General features: G+C 42.5%; 1 protein-coding gene and 1 pseudogene across 7 annotated transcripts in view; one reads left to right on the top strand and one right to left on the bottom strand.

Moving 5' to 3' along the window:
* Positions 1 to 17,193, top strand: part of LOC133152007 (teneurin-3-like) — a 490,458-nt gene that overhangs the window by 417,318 nt on the left and 55,947 nt on the right. For all 7 annotated transcript variants that reach the window (XM_061275473.1, XM_061275476.1, XM_061275475.1 and 4 more), the window contains 2 exons: positions 7,709 to 7,878; positions 8,689 to 8,815. In XM_061275473.1, the coding sequence (XP_061131457.1) occupies positions 7,709 to 7,878; positions 8,689 to 8,815 (297 nt within the window). The remainder of the gene's footprint in view (positions 1 to 7,708; positions 7,879 to 8,688; positions 8,816 to 17,193) is intronic.
* On the bottom strand, positions 11,870 to 13,118 carry LOC133151649 (uncharacterized; annotated as a pseudogene).

Here is a 17,193-nt window from a genome sequence, read left to right as displayed (position 1 = left end):
ATTTTTTTTGTTGGCGTTGATTTCTCCGACTGCCCGTAAACGCACCACCGCGCTCCGTGCGCATGGAGCGTGTTTGAAGTGAACAGCAGATAAGAAAGGAAGAAGGCAAAGTGTTGTGAAATAAAATATTACCTGTAATACGGATTTAGGTAGAGAACTGAACTCTCGCTCTTTATATAGCTGACGTGTCTTGCTCATCCGTTCTGCGCATCTGTAATGGCGGCCTCCGTATGATATCCGGTTTGCGTGTGTGCGAGAGCGAGAGAGAGCGAGAGAGAGAGCGTGCGAGAGAACGCTCAACCGTAGCGCGCCGCCGACCGCCCAACTGCACCGGGCTGGTCGATTATTGTGACAGAGCCGTCGCTGAAATTTAGAAGATATTTTTAAAGTCCTGATGTACTTTCTAAAATTTAAGTGGACCTCAGTGCGCACTGTGCAGGGAGCTTAATTTGGTGCAGCGCGCCGGGCGCTCACTGTCGCATTGCTTAAAGAGCGCCTTTGTGTTTTAGGATGAACAGCAGAGACCAAAGGAACAAGGCAAAGTGTTGTGAAATAAAATATTACCTGTAATACGCATTTTGTTATTTGCTGATTGAAACTGCTAATTAAACTGTGAATTGAAACTAATAGGAAGAAAACAACTCTCGCTCTTTATATAGCTGACGTGTCTTGCGCATCCGTTCTGTGCATTTTATTTCACAACACTTTGCCTTTCTTCTCTGCTGTTCACTTCAAACACGCTCCATGCGACCGCAATGCTCTCGTATCAGACGCTTGCTCGATCACCTGCTCGTTTGCTGTCCCGTGCGCGCACGAAGCGCGGTGGTGCGTTTACGGGCAGTCGGAGAAATCAACGCCAACAAAAAAATTACATCCAGCCTAGTTAAGACCATACCAAAGACTATAAAAATGGGACCCATTGCCTCCCTGCGTGTGTGACGATCATTGGGACTTAAAAAAAAAAAAAAAAAAATTTAAAAAAAAAAACTTTTTTTTTTTTTTTGTACCCATGTATAATGCGCACCCCGGATTTTAGGACAATAAATTAGTAAAATTTTGCGCACTATACACGGAAAAAAACGGTAATTTAAAAGCAGCATTATACATGCTTCTTTTGTCCCCCGTAATGAGGGTTTGAGTACAATAGCTTCCTTTCTCCAGTAATGTCCGTCTTGATTTTGTTCTGTCTCTTGTTCGTGTCAATTGTGCGGCACTATTTGCCTGGCGGACGGACATGTGATCAAATCAACACACCACTCTTCTCCCCAGTGACCATGTGTCTGGTTGGATATCCCTCCGCCAAGAAAAGCGGTGCCGCACAACAGCAGTCCACAACCTGTTTATTAACGAATGAATAAGTGAATAAGTAATAAACATCACAAAAAATCCATAAATACACCGCACCGCACAAGCCACAGGAAGCTTGTGCAAAAAGTAGTAGAAAAGTAGGAAAATACGGTAATTATAATGTGATATATATTTTTTTATAATTAAATAAAAAATATCCATAAATGTGTATAACAAATGAAATAAAATACAGTTTAAAATAAATATTTTTTATTCACAATAAATAGTCTGGATTGCCAAACAGAATGAAGGAACTCCTTTTTACTTTTTAGTGCGCATGTAGTGCGAACTATTGGGCAGTAAGGGGATAAGGCCCTTATCATAAAGGTGGCCAAACAGACAGTCAGCATGTTTCTGGTTATTCAAGACTGATTCATTGCTGAATAAGGTTGTCAAATTCATGTCTCTACCCTATGCCATTTTGAATGAGGATGGGATTCTGCCGCTGAAGAGCGGCATAGAGCATGAAGGATACATTACAGCAAATAAAGAAATTTGATTGAACGGTTTGTTTTGAACCATGGCTCAGCTGTGGTGTAGGGCTTGGTCTCCAGACACACTTTCTTAATTGCCAGGCTACATCAACATAGGATGAAAAATATGGAAACGGTCACTGCTTTATAGACAAGACGACAAAAACTAAAAACTGGTTAAAAACATGTGTTAAAGTAGGAGTTGTTTTTTTACCTCCACATATTGAAAAATAACTGTAATACAAAGACTGTATCTTTGGAACTAACAGGACAAATATTACAACTCTAGAAAGTGGACATCCAAAGAAAAACCTGCATTCAGGTTAAAATAATGTTAAATGTTAAAAGAGTTACACTGAAATTGTGATAAGTATTATATTTGTGCTACCTTAAAATACAACAGAAACTAATTAATACTACTGCTACAGCTGCAAAGCTCACAACATTAAAATATTGGCAGAAGGCAGCGCGACAGTTTTAGTCCTTCAAAGGCTTCTCCATGCATTGGGTACATTTACTATATCACTATAATCATGTCCAGCAGTTTTACATTGCTCACATGTAAGCCAAAGATGGTAATAAAAAAGTTTGGACCAGTCGTTGTGCATGTGCCTCGTGTTGCTTCTTTCTTCTCGGCCAATTTTGTAATCTATCTGTCCATGTTTTTTGCATTTGACATTTAACAGTATATACCGTCTTTTTCCATGTATAACACGCACCCTAAGAATGGCATGTTGATGCTGGAAAAAAGCCTGTAACCATGTATAATACTGCCAGGTTTATTTCGCTGACTGAATAAGTGAATAGAAGAGCAACAGCAAACAAACCACAAGTGAGACAGAATACTAAGTCTTTTCTCGCGAGGAGTGCAGTACAGATAGCTTGAGACAATCTCTACACACTGAATATCTGTAGGCACTCCCGCTCTTTTTATTTGGATTTGCCCTACCCACAGTGTGAGACATAACCACTAAAGGGGGGAGGAAAGCATGTGGGCTTTGTCTCGTAAGCAAAAATCACTAGGTGTTTACATACTGATAAGAACATCTGGGAAGAGGAGTTTGAGTGGACTGGATACAGGAGAAAAAACCTTTGACCTCTAGTTAAAACATAGCAAGGGAAGTTTTACGACATTGTGTAGGATGCAACAAGCAAAGTTATTTATTACTGGTTATATACATTCCAACCTAATCCTACGATCAAGATAGTTGGGAAACCCTGACTTTAATGGTCACTTGGAGGTTCATCTGGGGTGCAGGACAGCAATGAGGCATGTTGTCTAACAAAGTGGTCTTTGTTAGAAAGGAACTGTCCTTCTGTGGTACATCATAAAAACAGCAAGGCCAAACAGCAAGCATATATTGCAGTAATATTGCAGTAAGGCATTGATTAGAGAACGCATGATAACATATATATACATTTTTCTAACAAATACGCACCCAAATTTTGACTCCTACTTAAGTCCGTAAACGTAAAATTATTTCAGAAAAAAAGATCATCTTTGGGAACAACCAGATGTTATTCTGCCGGTCAGTATCACTGCGCTAGCAAACTCGATAGCGAAGAAATATGTGAGACTATCAACGGGATCACCAACATTTGAGTGATGTTCCAGTTAAAGTTAAAAAGTTAAAGTCCCAATGATCGTCACACACACATCTGGGTGTGGTGAAATTTGTCCTCTGCATTTAACCCATCCCTGTGTGATCTTAATCCATCCCCTGGGGGAGAGGGGAGCAGTGAGCAGCAGCGGTGCCGCGCTTGGGAATCATTTGGTGATCTAACCCCCCAATTCCAACCCTGGAAGTAAGATGGCGGCGCGTGCACACGCAGCGGCCTCTCTCTGTCCCGAACGGTGTTTTGTTTTGTCGTTTAATGTGGGTTTGTCCGACAGTTTTGTGTGTTCGTCTCGTCGCACCGGGTTGTGCTACAAGTACAGCGGGCTGGTTCAGCTCGACATCGGCGGAAGCGAGTTTTGTGGCGATCTGGACTTTGAAGCAGGGACATTAAAGGCGCTCGGTCTGCTCCGTCCTGAAGCGAGAGCGGGGGCGTCCGGGCCAGGCTGGCGGCCAACCCAGCTCGACCGGCCGTGCCTTCCTTTCTTCGGGCGAACGTTCGATCGCTGGGCATCAACATGCCTGCTGAGATCTACGAACCGGACAGTGCGTAACTGCTGTGCATCTGGAGCGGCTAGCGTGCTATCGGGCGGACCGGGCCATTGTACGAGGGGGAACATCGCGAGGAGGTGGAATGCGTGTCTACATCCGTGACGAATGGTGCCGGGACTCTGTGGTGGGATGCAAGCACTGCTCGCCTCTGGCGAAGTTTGTGATCTTCAGGCTTTTGGCGTCCTGAACTCTCTCCCCCGTTGTTTACTTGTATGTTACTCGTGTACTGTGTCTCGTCACCGTGGGATGGAGGAGACGTAATTTCGATTTCTTTGTGTGTCTTGGCATGAAGGAATTGACAATAAAGCTGACTCTGACTCTGACTCTGACTTAATGCAGAGTGCCAAGCAGGGAGGCAATGGGTCCCATTTTTATAGTCTTTGGTATGACTCGGCCGGGGTTTGAACCCACAACCTTCCAGTCTCAGGGCGGACACTCTACCACTAGGCCACTGAGTTGGTTATTTATTATCTTTCTGTGTGTTCACAATTGTCATGGTGATCTTTCTGGTGATTTCTTAACTAGGCTGGATGTATTTTTTTTGTTGGCGTTGATTTCTCCGACTGCCCAGAAAGGCACCACCGCGATCAGTTAGGTTAAAATGAAAAGAGAGGAAAGTGACGTGCGGACATGTGAAAAAGGCGGCTCTGTATGGGAGAGAAGTTGAAGAGGAATAAAAACACCCTTGGAAACCAAAACTTGCCCCTCGTAGTGACTCGGAGCCACAACAAATGTTTCGGATTTGTGTAGGGTACATTGTGACAGCAAACGAGCAGGTGATCGAGCAAACGTCTGATACGAGAGCATTGTGTTCGTATGGAGCGTGAACAGCACAGAAGAAAGGAACAAGGCAAAGTGTTGTGAAATTACCGGGTTTTTTTCGTGTATAATGCGCCCCCATGTATAATACGCACCCTAAAAATGGCATGTTGATGCTGGAAAAAAGCCTGTACCCATGTATAATACGCACCCAATTTTTTTTATTTTTTTTATTTTATTTATTTATTATTATTTATTTATTTTAAGTTCCAATGATCGTCACACACGCAGGGAGGCAATGGGTCCCATTTTTATAGTCTTTGGTATGGTCTTAACTAGGCTGGATGTAATTTTTTTTGTTGGCGTTGATTTCTCCGACTGCCCGTAAAGGCACCACCAGAGACGAAAGGAACAAGGCAAAGTGTTGTGAAATAAAATATTACCTGTAATACGCATTTTGTTATTTGCTGATTGTATTAAACTATCACATTCATTGTCAGTCAAGAAGAAAAGAGGACTATTCGCATCGGATCCATAGTGCGCATGCGCAGTGATACTGCCTCGGTATGACGTCCGGTCCGCGATGGAGATTAAAAAACAAACAATATTTGACAATAACACACCATCAAGGATTGCACCATCGCATCAAACGATGTGTCGTCAATTATGAATTTTACTGACTGTGTTGGGCAGGATGGCTGAATGCGATGCGCGATTGACAACAAACAAGAACAAAGGTGATTTCAAGTTTTATTTCGAGGGAGATTTGTCATGTCTCGTCCCCAGTTTTGCTATGTGTCTAGGTTGCCATAGTTTCTGTTCGCGTCGCCCCTCCCTTCCTGTGTCACCTCAATCAATGTAACGTGTTTTGTATTTAAGTCCTGTCTGCCCCTCGCTCACCGTCGGATCATTGCATGTGTTACTGTCATGATGTCTGTTTGGTTTCTGTTCCTGTCTTTGGTAATGTCACCCTGTCTTTTTGTTCCACGTCTTTGTCGGTCAGTCCTGTTGTTGGTTTTGTTGTACCATGATTTTCTTAAAAAAATAAAAAAAAAATAATAATAATAATAATAATAAAAAATAATAATAATAATAATTAAATTGTACCCATGTATAATGCGCACCCTAGATTTCAGGACAATAAATTAGTTAAATTTCGTGCATTATACACGGAAAAAAACGGTAAATATTACCTGTAATACGCATTTAGGTAGAGAACTGAAGTCTCGCTCTTTATATAGCTGACGTGTCTTGCGCATCCGTTCTGCGCATCTGTAATGGCGGCCTCGGTATGATATCCGGTTTGCGATGGAGATTAAAAAACAAACAATATTTGACAATAACACACCATCAAGGATTGCACCATCGCATCAAACGATGTGTCGTCAATTATGAATTTTACTGACTAAGTGTGTTGGGCAGGATGGCTGAATGCAATGCGCGATTGACAACAAACATAGGTAGAGAACTGAACTCTCGCTCTTTATATAGCTGACGTGTCTTGCGCATCCGTTCTGCGCATACTGTCATGGCGGCCTCCGTATGATATCCGGTTTGCGATGGAGATTAAAAAATAAACAATATTTGACAATAACACACCATCAAGGATTGCACCATTGCATCAAACGATGTGTCGTCGATTATGAATTTTACTGACTAAGTGTGTTGGGCAAGATGGCTGAATGCGATGCGCGGTTGACAACAAACAAGAAGAAAGATGATTTCAAGTTTTATTTCGAGGGAGATTTTCTTCAAAAATTGTTGTTCCCATGTATAATGCGCACCCCAGATTTTAGGACAATAAATTAGTTAAATTTTGTGCATTATACATGGGAAAAGACGGTATCTGTTTCTGATATACCAGTGAGCAACCTGATATAGTGTCACTGTTCCAAAAGAGTGAATCAAATGGACCATATCATTTAGTAATTTCCCAAGTATTTTCTTTAAGAATTTTTGCCACCTGAAGATGAGATCTACAGTTGTGGGACAATTTTTGGTCAATATTAATCAGTCTATTGTCTCGACTGCATGTGTACACTTCAACAGAGGTGGGCATTGTCTGTCCATCCCTGAGTTTCCTTCCTGACCCAATGTGATGATAGGTGAAAATGGGAAGTATGTCATTGCGGTTTGTGGGAACAAAAGGTACAGAATTTAGTTATATTTCTATTATTTGTTTGGTTGCATGTCAGCTGTGCGATGTGTGTGACGTGGTACCGTTAAGTCTGTGCTCTAAAGCAGTGGTCCCCAACCTTTTTTGCGCCACAAACCGGTTACATGTCAGAAATATTTTCGCGGACCGGCATTTATATAAATAAATAATACATTTATATCAATAAATAATACATTTATAATAAATTTATAAATACGATGAAATAAAATGATACGACTGACATAAAAACAAGTACAAATGACAAAAATAAAACTCACCATTACGTTGAATTAGTGGGAGCACTGAGTTTGTTTCTCAGAAACGAGCCGGTCCCATCTAGACGTAATCGGAGACAATGACACCCGAAGTGATTAAGGTTTGTCTTTTATTGCAGGATGCTTGGTCTCCATGTGTTGAAGCAGTTTTGAATGCTTCATTGCCTGGTTAGTTAGCCTGTCGCCACATATTAACTTTGCGGGCTCGACTGGGGAAACATGTCACGTGACCGGGACGAGTGTCTTGACCTGAATTAATTGATCGTCGATAATTATTTATTTATTGTTTCTGTGCGGCTTGGCGGCCCGGTACCAAGTGACCCACAGACCGGTACCGGTCCGCGGCCCGGTGGTTGGGGACCACTGCTCTAAAGTGTTTGGCTGACTTGGACTGGGTGAAATACTCGCAGAAACTCAAGGACTCAGGGCATCCCACCTCTGCACTTTAACATTAACAGACAAATTCACCACTACTGGGTAACTGCCTTGTTTCCCTTGTAAGATGTGAACATATCTCTCTTTCATTCAAAGGTGAATGGAAGGAACCTATTGTCTGTAGATTACGATCGCACTTTACGAACAGAGAAGATTTATGATGATCACCGGAAGTTCCTTCTGAAGATCATTTATGACACCCAAGGGCATCCGACACTCTGGGTTCCAAGCAGCAAGTTACTTGCTGTTAACCTGACATACTCCAGGTAATCATCTGTGCCCTGAGGAATTTACACTAATTTGTTTGATCAGGATTGTTATGTAATTCTATGTATTCAGTGTCCAATCACTTATTATAGGCCACCTTACACACGGAGTACTTTTGGGACCCTAGTTATTAGAGTTTAGAGATACACCAGAGGGAGAGAGAAAGCAATGTGTAAACCTGAATTGTTTTCTTCCCATATTTGGTTAAATTCTAACACAGTTACAATTCTCTGTTTGAATGGCGCTCATGTTACATTCTAACACAATTATGTTTTTTTTAGTTACGTGGCGCTTTTTGTTTTCCTATCTTGTCACATTCTAACTAGGGCTATCAGTTTAACGTGTTAATTAAATTAATTAATTACATTGCAAATTAATTGCTATGAAAATGAGCACAATTAATCTTAAGTGGCAAGTCAATGCTGACTTGTAGGCTGCAGTGACACATCACTTGATTCCTGCACCACTAGTCAACAGTCAAATTCAAATGCACTACTCAGCATCCCATCAGATCCCACACTTTGACTTTAAGTAACTTACCATCAAAGATACTTTTCTCAAAGAACCATTTTCTTTTGCAGTATCTTTGCCGCAGACACACAGATTCTAAGAACATCTACAAACTATTGCTAAACAAGGTAGACAATGTCAGGGAGTGATTAATCAACGTCTATTTTAGCTGTGGTCTAAGTTTAAAAAAGGAAGATAACGACTTAAAGTAATGTAGTACAAGGTAGCCATCTAAGTTGCAATTTTTAAAAACTCATATTAATATGATTTGACTAGTGTGGTTTTCTGTGTGTGTCCAGTACTGGGCAGGTAACTGGCTTGCAAAGGGGTCCAACCACAGAGAAATGGGAGTATGACAGTCAAGGAAGGATCATTTCCAGAGTATTTGCTGATGGAAAGACATGGAGCTACACCTATTTAGATAAGGTAAAGGAGAGCTACAGTTTATACACAGTTACTATGGACAAATGGTTACACTTTTATTGCTGTATTTTACTACTAACTTTTAGCAGCATCATACGATATCAAATTAAGTCCGACTGCTTATTTATACCCATATCCATGTGCAGCAACTCTACCAACTCAAGGGGAAAGAAAGAAGCCCACATCTTTCTTTCTTTCTTTCTTTCTTTCTTTCTTTCTTTCTTTCTTTCTTTCTTTCTTTCTTTCTTTCTTTCTTTCTTTCTTTCTTTCTTTCTTTCTTTCTTTCTTTCTTTCTTTCAGTGAAGTACAGACAGATGTGTCTGCAGAGACATGATAAAAAGATAAATGACACACTCACACACACATACACACACTTACACACACACGCACACACACGTACACACACACAAAAGTAAACGGACTCAAAAGGTTAGTTCTGTGTTCCTTCCTTGCACAAAGCAAGGTTATCACTGTAAATTTGCAAGTAAATGGGAAGCACCATTAACTGAAGACTGTTCCCTTGGGAAACAAGGGAAACAAACTGTGTGAAAGTTGCTCTTCATAACTGACAGACCTCTCATGGCTCACAGTTAGCTTATGAGAAGGTCTTTATTGGTTAAGTTTGAAAATAAAAAAACTACACAAGAAAAGCTTCTTTAAATTCTCACAAAAAGACATTTCATAATAAGAAGTTGGGCTGTTTGATCATTATGACTGCTTTATTACAGTGTTACAGATAGCTAGGATTGTTTTTGATTCGCAAAGGGGAAGCTCACGGAAGCACCTCTTCCAGTCATACAGTCACTCACAAGTCAAAGAGCCCAGTAACAATGAAGTGCTTCGAGAGACTGGTTCTCCAACACATCAAGGACTGCCTCCCCCCCACACTCGACCCCCATCAGTTCGCATACCGGGCGAACAGATCCACCTGGAACAGCAGCAGAGCTATGCTAGAATGCTCTTTGTGAACTACAGCTCGGCTTTCAATACAATCATCCCAAACGTTCTGGTCACAAAGCTGGACATTTTGGGCCTCCCCCCTCTCACTTGCACCTGGATCAAAGACTTCTTGACCAACAGGCCCCAGACGGTGAGACTTCCTCTACACGCACACTGAGCACTGGTTCACCACAAGGCTGCGTGCTGAGCCCTCTCCTCTACTGTCTTTATATCCATGACTGCAGTCGGGCCCACGGCAACAACATGATTGTAAAATTTGCTGATGACACCACAGTGGTCGGGCTGATCTCGAATGGTGACGAGATAGCCTATAGGGAGGAGGTCCAGAAGCTCACAAACTGGTGCTCTGCAAATAACCTGGTTCTGAACACCAAGAAAACAAAGGAGATCATCGTGGACAGGAGGAAAAAAAGAGAGCTAGTAATCTATGATTGTTTGCATGTAATATGATGTTATAATTTGATGAGGTGATTAAACATTTATTTGAGTTCACGGTCATAATGGTCATCTGTATCTACAAAGTATCCCATGTCAAAAATAAGTTTGACACCTCTGATTTAGAGGGAAGGGAACCGTTGCTTGTCTTAAAAACATGAATGTACAGGGGATTAGCCAACGTTCCGTTGTACTCGTCTGCTGCTGGGGGACAGAGCGTGCTCTTCTCACAGCCTGCAGCTCTCCATGTATTCTTCATTTTGCGTTTTAAAAGTTAAATTTATAAAGTGTAACAAGCATTTGTCTACACTGTTTGTACTATGTGACCTCTCTGCATCCATTGCAGCCTGGTCATCCTGGATAAGGGACCTTCCCATCTGTACTCTCTTCTCAAGGTTTCTCGTTTCCCCTAGCTGGAGTTTTGAGTTTTTCCTTGCCCTCTTGGGAGTTTAAGATCAGGGGATGTTTGAGAATATTTGCCATTTTTCACATGTCCTGAGTGTTGTTAGTCAGCTAGTAAATGTTGAACAGAGGCTGTGATTTACCGAAGTCAAATTCCTTGTTTGGCACGCTCAAACATGGCGAATAAAAAACTCTTGAATCTTGAATTTAGAGGGAAGGGAACTGTTTGGGCTGGGAGGGGCTCTTAACGGGGTAATGGAGGCGGAACCATCCTGGAAAAAAAATTAAAGTCAACCTCTAATTTGTGGGTATGTCCTTATTGCTGGCGTTTTTTTTTTTTTAATCTAACCCTTGCGATATTTGAGGGAATACTGTACAGGACTGTTTCAGAAAATTAGAATATTGTGATAAAGTTCCTTATTTCCTGTAATGCAATTAAAAAAAAGTCATACATTCTGGATTCATTACAAGACAACTGAAATATTGCAAGCCTTTTATTATTTTAATATTGCTGATTACGGCTTACAGTTTAAGAAAACTCCTCCAAAAACCCTATCTCAAAAAATTTGAATATTTCCTCAGACCAAGTAAAAAAAAAAGATTTATAACAGCAAAACAAAATCAAACATTTGAAAATGTCCATTAATGCACTCAGTACTTGGTTGGGAATCCTTTTGCACGGATTACTGCATCATTGCGGCGTGGCATGGAGGCAATCAGCCTGTGGCATTGCTGATGTGTTATGGATGCCCAGGATGCTTCAATAGCGGCCTTAAGCTCATTTGCATTGTTGGGTCTGGTGTCTTTTAGCTTCTTCTTCACAATACCCCTGTAGCGTCTTGAGGAAACGCGTAGTTAAACCACCAGCAAAGAACCCAGGAGACTGTACTAGCTTGTAATTTTCTTTACTGAGCGGTGAAAACTGCAACAGACGTTACATAGTGTCAGCGAATGGCTGATGAGAACATGAAAATAAAGTGCGCTCATCCAATAAAGTTAACAAAATAATAGCAAAATATCAGCGTAAACATTAAGATTAAAACGACACACGACTTACGGCATTGCCTCGTTAATGAATCACAGCAGATGGCAACAGATGTAAGTCTGACCGCATTCCACAACATGGCTACTTCATAACATCCTGTAGACGGCTCAGCGAAACCGGAAGTAGCGCTTCACAACAATATTTTTCAACTTAAACTATGAATTATCTATTATTACAAGATCGAAATGATTACTTAACTTATTAAAACATTTTTACAACATTGTAACCATATGAAATTATTTATTGATGAAATTACAGCCCTAAAGGCAACACACTCCCCGCCTGGCCCGTAGGGGGCACTATAAGCTTAACTAAACCTTGAAAGAATCAGTCCTTGGGGAGGAGGAAGATGATTTCCGTCACTGGTCGCATAAATGTCTTAATGTTGCCTTGGTCACTGACCTTAACTTCGACCCTTCTTACACGATTGTCCTTTCCATGGAATGTTGCAGTGACCCGGGCCATAGGCCAGCTGTTGCGTGTGACCTGCTTGTCTTTGAGCAAAACAAGGTCACCGACCTGCAGATTTCTTCTAGATTGAGTCCATTTTTGTCTCTTTTGTAGTAAGGGCAGGTACTCCCTTCTCCAACGCGTCCAAAACTGGTTGGCAAGAACCTGAACTTGCCTCTATTGCTTAGTGTACAAGTCCTTCTCCAAGAATTCTCCAGGAGGTGGTAGAAGGCACGATCTCTGCGTGAGGAGCATTGACGGAAACAGAATGAATGGATTGTCTGGATCTGAAGAAACTGGGAGAAGTGGCCTTGCATTTATGATGGCTGTAACTTCCGCCATGAGAGTGCACAACACTTCGTGAGTTAGTTCTACCTTGTTTTGAAGCAGCATGGAGTCCAGAATTCTTCGAGCCACACCAATCATGCGCTCCCAGGCGCCTCCCATGTGGGAGGCATGAGGTGGATTGAATTCCCAGATGCACCCTTGGACACTTAGATACTGTTGTACTGTACTGTCCATTCTTAGCTCCTTGGATGCCCCAATGAAGTTTGTACCTCGATCAGATAAAAGACTTTTGGCGGGACCCCTCAGAGCAAAGAAGCGTCTCAGGGCGTTTACACAGCTGGATGTGTCCAGGGATTCGATCACCTCAATATGTACAGCTCTCGAACTCATGCAGCTAAACATGATGGCCCAGCGCTTGTTTTGGGCTTGTCCACCTCTAGTACGCCTGGTAGTTATTGTCCATGGCCCGAAAACATCAAGGCCCACATAAGTAAAAGGAGGACACATTTTAAGGCGTTCAGATGGCAGATCTGCCATGCGTTGTTCTTCCCGTTTTCCACGTAGTTTGCGGCAAATAATGCATTTGTGGATCACAGAGTTGACAAGTCTTTTGCCACCTATAAGCCAAAGCCCAGCAGCCCTTATTGCGCCTTCTGTCAGGTGGCGACCCTGGTGTTTTACTTGCTCATGGTGGTGACGAGTGAGCAGGAGAGAAATGTGAGAGTCCTTGGGAATTATTATTGGGTTCTTTTCAAAGTTCTCAAAATCAGAGTGCTTGATTCGGCCTCCGACAACTATAAGGCCATCATCCAGGATTGGGCTGAGTTTTTGTAGAGGGCTTTGTGTGGGAATTGGTTTTCCATCTTGAAGAGCCAACAGTTCTTTTCCAAACGTTGCTCGTTGTTAGGGTGGTGCTCACTCTAACTTATTTTGCAAGAACCACACAGGAGTCAAGCAAGTCATTTTAGACACCTGCAGGCGGAGAGTTCACTCGTCGCTGTGCTTACAGTGATGGTCGAATGAAGTCTGACTCTCGCTTCCCACAAGAGCATCTTTATTACGAGAAAAAGGGTGGGGGTGCAAGTGGACTGAATAGACAAGTTAAAGCCCTTGACTTCTAGATTAGCAGAGCAGGGGATGTTTTACGACATTGTGTAGGATGGGACAAACTAGGTTATTTATTACTGGTTACACACATTCCAACATAATCATACGATCAAGATAGTTTTAGAAAACCCTGACATATCCCTCCTGTTTTATCATATGATTATGTGAACCCGATCAACCAAACACAAGGAAGAAAATATAAAGAAGAATAGTAAAAATAATAAAAACAATAATAAAAAAGATCAATAAAAAACTGAGACGACAGCGGACGGGCTGGGGAACGTGTAGGGTGAAACATGACAAAAACAAGAATGATAGCAATAACTTCCAGTGAAGATGAGGTTTTCCCTCAATACTCCAGTTCAAACTTATTGTGTGATCTAAAAACCTGCTGGCCGATGTTAAATCGCAGGAAAAGTCTCACACGGTCCCTCTGCCTTAGGCGACCAGAATGCTATCAATAAAAAAATGAAAATAGCCATGATCCGTTCTGAATGAAGCAGGTCCCGTCCAATGGTGCAGCCATGTTGGCAGGAGAGCCCTTACGCCTTGAAGTGGCTCTCCCATCCTGGCACACAGCGGTGATGTCCAAAGCTCCCATCCAGTTTCCTCCTGGAGAGCAGTAGTTGTTAATGCATTCGTGGGTCATGTTTTCTTGGATGAAACACGTGTAGTCCATTCCAGGTAGCGTTCTGGTTTAGGCCACTTGTGGCATCTGTCGTCCTCCAACAGTTACATTGGGATTAATCCAATTTGATCACAGATTCATTCCTGCGAGTCCAGGGCGGTAGGGGTAGCGTCACTGTACGGTGTTGATATCCAACTCCTCCCATGGATGCCATACATTTCGCTTCAGTGACATTCATTGCTCTGGCCTCCAAGTGAACTTGTGTGGAGCAAGGGGAGTTTTTGGAAACACAGATAACATCCCTCCTGTGTGTGCGCTCTCACAGCGACCTTCACATACCGGTACCAAGTGTTGGTTTCGTATGGGTTTCTGGGGTCCCATGACCAGTCCTCAAAGTTCTCACCGTGTGACCATCGTTTTCCACGGTCAACATTGACACTTGGTCTGTTCAGATGTGTCCATAGACTATAGCATGCTCCAACCACAACGCAGCAGAGGATCCACCTGGCATGTGGAGCCCCGTTGCTACTAAGATGACAGGAACACCGAGACATACCCCCGCCTAGCGAAGTTGGGATCGTTGTTCGTAGACTTAGCCACCACCCCGAGATGAGGGGTCCAGCACTCCCTGTAGCTTGCAGTGGCTGAGGTGAATCCAGCTGGGTCGTACAGCGATCTTTACTGCGGTGGGGGAAGTCAGCAAGACTTGGAATGGTCCCTCCCACCATGGCTGGCCCAGTTCTTTCTTTTGATGACCTTGATGTAGACCCAGTCTCCTGGATTGATGGGGTTGTCGACCTGTGAGGAGGAAAGATCAGGCGGCAGTAAATTTGCATTTGACACATCCTTCAGCCTGAGGGCCCTGATCATGCTACCTATGTTCTTCATCTGCTTTTTGCAACTCTTGTAGTCAATTGTAATGCCTTTTTGAACGAGGCAGATAGGAGTGTTTGAAAGAAGAGTTTGAGCACTTCCTAATGATTCCTCCTAACCAAAGACCGTTCATGACAGGGGCTTTCCCATTTATTGCCTCCTGTCTTAAAGGAGATTCCCTTTCCCATGCCGTCTTCTTCCTAACACGTTCGCACCCACACAGGTTGTGCACATAAACGCACACACACCGAGCGCGCACCCAAGGCTCAGATGAACAACAACAGCCTGACACAACTTTACAGAGATTACGCACGAATACAGAACACAAAAAGGTATTCCATACATCTCTCATGTAGCTTCTTTTGATAGAACCTCCTATTGGTAACTGTATAGCGGACCGTTTAGCATATAATCCCTTACTCAACTCCCTTGCTTCTACTTTTCCATGTTGGTGCAGTCGTAAGTGATCCCTATTGCAGTCATTGTCTTGTTAACTGTCGCCTTGTGCGACTCCTATGCATGATTGTGTGAAAGTCAAAGATTCAACGTATCCAACTTTCTGACCACCCAAACTCCACTGTGGAGCAACGAACTTACTATTTTATTGAGTAGGTACAGTGAGCAACCTAGCTTCCTCTTGACTGAATTCACTTTAGTCCAAATGTCCTATTCTAAAATGTATCTAACTCAATTTCTACTTCTTTCGCCTGATGAGCCAAAACATCAGATCTCGCTCTTGTTTCTCACCGTTTTAGCCTATTTGTTTTGTCCAATCTGTTCAATCTCTGACCATGATGCTTCTCTCTGGAGCTCTACGCATTATTCGATTTTTATCAAATCTCCTCAGTTCTGTCAAACTCAGTGCACAATGAAGCTCCTGTCCACTTTGACTCAAGCCCCACCAAGTTTAGCCACGCCACAGCAAGGAGTGCGATTTGGCCGTCGGCCACTTCATGTCCATGTGTCTTCTGCTGCAAGTTGGTGTTCTTTTGTTGTTGCTTCAGAGTCAACCCATCCATCACTCTCGAATGAGTCCATTGTTCAAATGAGTCCATTTTCAACATTGTGAGTTCCTCCGCTTCTCACTGTCTTTTTTGTGTCCCCGAGGATGTCGTCTTTCCTCCGGAGTGTACTTTTCCCCCTCCAAGTACAACAACAGTCTTTCTTTGTCCTTGCCCAAGGCCAAAGGTGCCTCAAAGCCAGGCACCGTTTTGTAGACGTCCATGGCTGCAGGCAGAGTCTCGGGATCGAGTTTCAGGGATCCTGGCACTGAGAGTGACAGACTGGGACATCAAACTTGTGACCAAATGTAGCTGCTGCCATCAATTCGCTAGTAACGTTTGTTTACCAAACTTCAAATTCTCCTAGTAACAGCGATCTCGTCTTTATATTGTAAGTCCTGCAACTCATCCTATTTTTTTGAGCTACGTTCTGTCTATAGTTCCAATTTAATGAGACAGTACATTGTCTTCAGTATCATTATTCAAAATTAACTCGAGGTCTGCGTTCCACATCTAGCCCTGATCTATGTCTTGACCTCTCAAACGTTATTACCTGTGTCATGGTTGCTCAAAAATGTGACTTAGAATATGGTGTTGTTAATTTCCAATCTCCCTGATCAAATTGGATCCCGCTTCTTAGCTCTTCTTTCTCATGCTCCTGTTAGCCTGCAACTGTCCAAATTAATAATGTTGTTTTCTTTTAACTGTCTTTCTGTTGAACCTCTAAATCTCTCTTGTTGCTAACCTATCTGCACCAGGAAGGGTCTTAAAGAAAGGACCAACAGATTACTCCCAATATCTCCTCATTATTTATGAGTTAGCCTCCCTTTCCTCACTCGGGTGCATATCTTGTCAGTTGTTAATGGAAACCAGATGTCTCGTGCCAATGAGATCATGGACCAAGGCCCAAACAATCCCGCACGAACCTGACCCGAAACATGACCCGGTCACACTTAGGCTTACTAGTGAGATATACATTGCATGATACCAGAATAGAATTTTACCACAGTATGACACTAAATGTATTAGGAAATCCATATGTCGTAAAGGTTTGTATTATTACTATCTTTCACTATCTGTCCTATTCACTCCCTCCTTCTGAGGCTTGGCAACGCCCATGCCTCACACCTTGACAAACTTTTTGGGAGAATGTGTTCTTTACTACATATGATTCCATCATTTAATTTGACTT

Source organism: Syngnathus typhle, linkage group LG3 (assembly GCF_033458585.1).
Source record: "Syngnathus typhle isolate RoL2023-S1 ecotype Sweden linkage group LG3, RoL_Styp_1.0, whole genome shotgun sequence".
Taxonomy (NCBI): domain Eukaryota; kingdom Metazoa; phylum Chordata; class Actinopteri; order Syngnathiformes; family Syngnathidae; genus Syngnathus; species Syngnathus typhle.
Note: the sequence above shows the minus strand (reverse complement) of the source record. Positions and strands in the feature narration are given on the sequence as shown.